This window comes from Myotis brandtii, unplaced genomic scaffold (genome assembly GCF_000412655.1).
Source record: "Myotis brandtii unplaced genomic scaffold, ASM41265v1 scaffold97, whole genome shotgun sequence".
Taxonomy (NCBI): Eukaryota; Metazoa; Chordata; class Mammalia; order Chiroptera; family Vespertilionidae; genus Myotis; species Myotis brandtii.
The window spans coordinates 1505600-1510632 of NW_005372020.1; the positions used below are offsets into that span (position 1 = coordinate 1505600).

The 5033-nt window shown below is 65.2% G+C and overlaps 1 protein-coding gene across 3 annotated transcripts in view; it reads right to left on the reverse strand.

The window, feature by feature from the left end:
- Positions 1-1841: 1841 nt before the first annotated feature.
- Positions 1842-5033, reverse strand: part of SPECC1L (sperm antigen with calponin homology and coiled-coil domains 1-like) — a 53360-nt gene continuing 50168 nt past the window's right edge. For all 3 annotated transcript variants that reach the window (XM_005886298.2, XM_014533365.1, XM_005886299.2), the window contains exons 15-16: positions 4309-4368; positions 1842-4055 (exon numbers count right to left, since the gene is read on the reverse strand). In XM_005886298.2, the coding sequence (XP_005886360.1) occupies positions 3966-4055; positions 4309-4368 (150 nt within the window). In that variant the 3' untranslated portion in view covers positions 1842-3965. The remainder of the gene's footprint in view (positions 4056-4308; positions 4369-5033) is intronic.

Sequence of the window (5033 nt, forward strand, 5' to 3'; positions counted from 1 at the left end):
GGGCCAGGCGGGGCCAGCTGGCTCCCCGCCCCCCCCCCACCGGGGCCTTTGTTCCTGGCCAGGATGCACCTGGGTGGCCTCTGGCCCCGATTGTTTGCTGCAGGGCCAGCTGGGCCGCCTCAGGGAGAAAGAAATGCCAGACCCAGGACCAAGCTCGGTGGGTGCTGACCAACTTCTCCAAAGGAGAGGGGCCCCAAGCACTTCCTGGGGCTCCTGGATTGAGGAAGTGGGGGGCTTGCAGGGGGGGGGGCTGTCCAGACTAAGGCAGCCCCGAGAAGGCGACACCCCCTGAGACGCTCCCCAGCGCCCCAGCCTCAGGAGCAAGGCCACCCCCAGCCCCGCCTCCCCCAGCCCCGCCCAGGGAAGATGCTCCAGCCCATCCTGGCTTCGGGGCTCAAACAGCAGCCCCACGAGGAACCCCGAGCACCAGGGCCAATCGGGCACATCCATCCGCGGAGATGGGAGACTGAGGCCAGGGGCGTGGCCTAGCCTGGGCTGTGTGGGGGGCAGGGACAGCCCTGTGCGTGCTGGGGCCTGTACTCAACACCCCAAGCAGGAGCCCCAACACCACTGGCAGCAGCCGCCACCCCCAGGCCAGAGGACCCCTTCTCGGGGTTCCCCTATTGCAGAGGTGGGAACAGCCCTGACCTGTCACCAGTGTTGGTGGCAGACCTGTGTGGCTGGCGGGTGAGGCCGGGGTCAGAGCTGGCTGTGTGCCACTGAACAGGGTGTGGGGTCCTTTCTGGATCTCTCTCCGCCCTGAGGAATGTCTTCCTGCTTTTACACACCAAAGCCATGGCCCCAAAAGGTTCTAGAACCTTCCCTAAGTCAAGGTTAAAAGGATTCCCTTCCCACAAGTGCTGCCCTGGGGCGGGCAGAGTGTCAAGTTGAAGGAAGTGGAGCCCTAGGTAGGCTCTGCTGGGAGCCAGGTGACCTGTCGCCCGAGGGCACCACCGCCTCTGAGGCCAGGAAGTCACCCAGCAGGACCCCCCAGTCTGCTCCTGAGGCAGCAGCCGGACAGCAGGAAAGGTGTTTGGGGGGGCACTCCCACCCGAGGGGCATCAGCTACGCCAGCCAGTGCTGCCGCCACTGCCCGGGTGCAGGCGAGGTCCCCTCTGCCGCTGCCACCAGGGTCCACTCCGTGCAGGGCCAGCAGGATGGCCTGCACACACCAAGTGCACACGAGCTCCTGGTCGCAGCCACAGCCTAGCCTGGGGGGTGGCGAGGAGCCAGAGCCCCTGCGGTCCTGGCTCGGTGCCCCCACTCCCAGCCCCCAACCCAAGGATGGGGGCGCTGTGTTCTGGAGTCAGGCCACCTGGGGGCTAAACAGCACTGTCACCCCCTAACTCAGGTGGTGGGGTTTGGGCCTCCGGATGGACCCCCGACTCTGGGGAGGGGGTGCAGGCCCAGGAAGGGCGCCCCGGGTCACCGTGCAGTGCGGGAGGCAGCTCACACGTGCGTGTGACATGTGTCATGTGCAACGTGACGAGATGCGGTGCCGTTCCTGGCTGTACTCACGGATCCGTAATCATTCCACCCAAGATGCAGGAGAAAAAGGCCTGACTGGTTGGGTGCCTCTGGGGGTATAATCGTCGATCTCTAGGTTTCTCTATGAGGCCGGGGCCCCCATCTTACAGGACAGCTTGGTGCTCCTGGGGTCTCAGGACCCGACTCACCTGGGCCAGACCCCACCTTGGGCCTGGGCATCGGCCAAGGTCGTGGCTGTGCAGCACAGCCCAGCTTCTCCCAGGTCCCCCCTCAGCCAGTCCCAGGAGGCGGCCGGGGTCCCTCCCACATGAGGTCAGAGGGCAGCATGAGGTTGTGAACTAGGAAAGCCCAGCTTGATGTGTTTCAACAACTTTAATACATTTAAGAGCATTTAATACAACAAAGTAAAAGCATCGCCAGCGGAAGCCCTGGCCCTTTCGCAGGGATGCTCATGCTCGGAAGGAACCGAGGCAAACGACTTTCTGGAAGCTTCTTGTGACGTGCTGCTGGGCTACAGCACCTGAGGGTCACGCTTAGGCGTGTGACCACCCAGAACCACTCTGTGATAGGATCCTATTGGAAAAAAGCACGAAGTCACGCTTCTGGAATCTTCTGCAGACCCACATGCAGGTGTGGGCAGCCCGGCCAGGTGCCCCTGCATGGCCTGTTGTCAGGGAGACGGTGGACCCCCAGACAGGCAGGCCTGGGGCCAACCCTCCTCTTGGCCACCCTCTGCCCTGCCACTGGCCCCAGGGCATGACCTGGATGCGGCCGGCCACGTGGGCACAGCCCATCAGCAGGCGCTGCCGTCCCCCAAAGACATGCAGACCCCGGCTGCCTGAGCTGCCAGGGCCGGCTCACCCGGCTGGGAAGGGGCAGGTGTGAACTGCAGACCAAGAAAGTCTCCTCTTTTCACTGGACCAGAGGCTCCCCCAATGTCACGAATAACAACGCGCAGGCTGCAGTCGGACACGGGTGCCCACAGGCCCGTGAGGGAAGGGGAGGACCCAGGTGGGCGGTGAAGACCCCACGGCAGCGCCTGTCCACAGAGCCACTAGGAGCAGCACTGGCGGGAGGACGGGCAGGAGGCGCCCACTCAGGGCTGCGTGTCCGCGGGGCTGGGCTCTGCGCCCCGGCTTCTCTTTTCTTAGCCCAACGGGGGTGTCTTACAGAAAGCCCCCCAGGCAGCAGCCAAGCAGCCAGGGCAGGAGACTCACAGCCAACGTGACCCGGCCAGCGAGCCGCACACAGGCCCAGCTGCTCCGTCACCATCTCTTCTCGGCTACAGACACGCCCAAGTCCTGGTCCAGAGCGGGCTCGAATGCAGACCCCGCCCCCTCTGGCCGGCGGGCGGGTGGCCTCCCACGGGCCCCTCCTGGCAGCGTGGCTGGGGCAGCGAGCCTGCTTCCCCTGCGACTTCCCAGGTGCTAACAGGTGCATCCGACTCCAGCTGCTGCGCCCGCGCACGTGAGACCTGGGCTCCCCGTCCCAAGAAGGACCGAGGCCCCCCAGAGTCGCACCAACAGGACAGAACGCCCGGGGGAGCAAGGCTTTGGTTCAAACTGCCGAAGGGCGGTCGCAAGGCCGCCTGTGGCCGGGGCCCCGGCCTCCGGGCGGCGGCTCCCCTCGCAGGAGTTAAGGCACTTCCTCCCGTTCCCGCCCAGGAGGCCGCACGCAGGCAGCGCCAAGTGACCGCCTTCCGCCGCCTGGGCCCCTGCGAGCCATTCCGTGTTTTCTCCTGCAGCTTCCACCTTCGTCCGCTGTCGCCACACTGACGTCCAGTTTGTGCTTCATCTCCAGGCTCAGGAAACCAGTTAACTTTGGTGCTAATACAACAGGAGCTACTTTCCCTCGATATTGCTCATGAGAAAAAAACCACATTTTTTAACTAGAGAATTCCTTACGATCAGGTCTTTTAAGTCACAGCTGAGTTCCCACGCTCCTTCAAGGCCGGAGGAGCGGTTGTCTCCCGCGTCGGAGGCCCGGCGGCAGCAGAGGGCGGGGGAGCCCGACTTCGTCACCGCCGGCTCCGTCTGAGAACTACATGGCGCTGGCGGGACAGCCCTGCGCCCCGCTGCTGGGCGACACCCACGTCAAGTGGGGGCCCACTCGGTGCCGGAGCAGGAAGCTGCCCCGGGGGCAGAGCTGGCGGAAGCTTTCCCTACCCCGGAGCTGCCCTCCCCGTGCAGCTGTGCACGCGCCTTGGTTTACACGCCCCAGCCTCACAGCTCAGCGTTCTCTTCCGAGGAAACTCAGCAGCCGACTGGCATGCGTGGTGTCTGAGTCCACGCTGACCGCTGACGGGACGGGTCAATGGGAGGAGCCTGCTTGGAGTCCGGCCACCCAGGCCCGAGTTCTCCCGCCTGGAGGCCTGGGCTGCAGGCTCGCACGCTGGGACCGCCTGGAGTTGCTGAAAGCTTCATGGGGCGTAGCTCATGGTGCTGGTGGCGCCTGTAGCCGGGGGCCGTCGGGTGTGCTCAGGTCTCGAAGTACTTGTAGATCGCCGTCACGTACAGCATCACGTTCTGCCAATCGGGCCGCTCGGTTCGCACCATCTCATTAATGTCCTGGCAGAGAAGGGAAGGCCTGGTTAGAGTTCCCTGGCACCTCCCGGCCCGTCACAGCCTCAAGGCTCTCGGGCTGGGCAGGGCCTCGGAGGCCTCTGGTCTAAGCCCATCACCCCTCAGAGGCTGGACGCCTGCTCCATTTCTACCAAGGGCCCGGGACGCGGCGCCCACAGGCATCTCCCTTCAGGAGGAGCGAGCGCTTCCTCACAGGAAGGAGCCCCGGCAGGACTGGGGGGGGGGGGGGGGTGCTCACCAGGGTGGACTTGATGCCGACACTCTCCGCCGCCTGGAAGGCCAGGGTGAAGTTCCTTCGCTGCAAAAGAGACTGTGTGAGGGGTCTGCACCACGTGCGCTGGGGCAGCCGGGCCTCCACGTGCCACCAAAGCACATACAGGCGAGTCCTCAGGGCCCCGTTGGACGCCGAGCCAGCAATGTGCTGACCGCCCCTCACAGGCCCGGCCAGACACATGTACCTTCTTCACTACAGAAAAGGTCACTCCCAACCATCAGCCCTCGGCCACCGGAGCCCCAAACTCTGAACAGAAATAAGCCCCTGTTGAGAGTTTCCGCCCTGTGGGAACTTCAAGGCTGTCTGAAGGGCATGAGGGGCTGGAGGTGGGGAGCGCAGGGGCCGGAGGAGAGCTGTCCCCTGACCCTGTCCCCGAGCAGCTGCCTGCCTGGTCCGCGTGGCTGGGCTTCAGCCGTCCTGGGCCTGGAGGGGCGGAGACGGGCTGGGACGTGGGTGCAGCTCACACCTTGGGCACCTCCCTCCGCCAGTTCTCGTGAAGCCCTTGATCTTACATGTCGCCCCGGGAAGGGCGGGCGGCTCCACCGGGAAAGTCATTACCCGGCAAACGCCCGCCCGAGGAGGGTGCGGCTGGCTCAGCACAGATGCTCTAGGGCCAGAATAAGAGCAGGGGCCGGCCACCAGGGCCGTGCTGTGGTGTGGCGGCCCCCGAGTGGCCCATCCATGGGAGG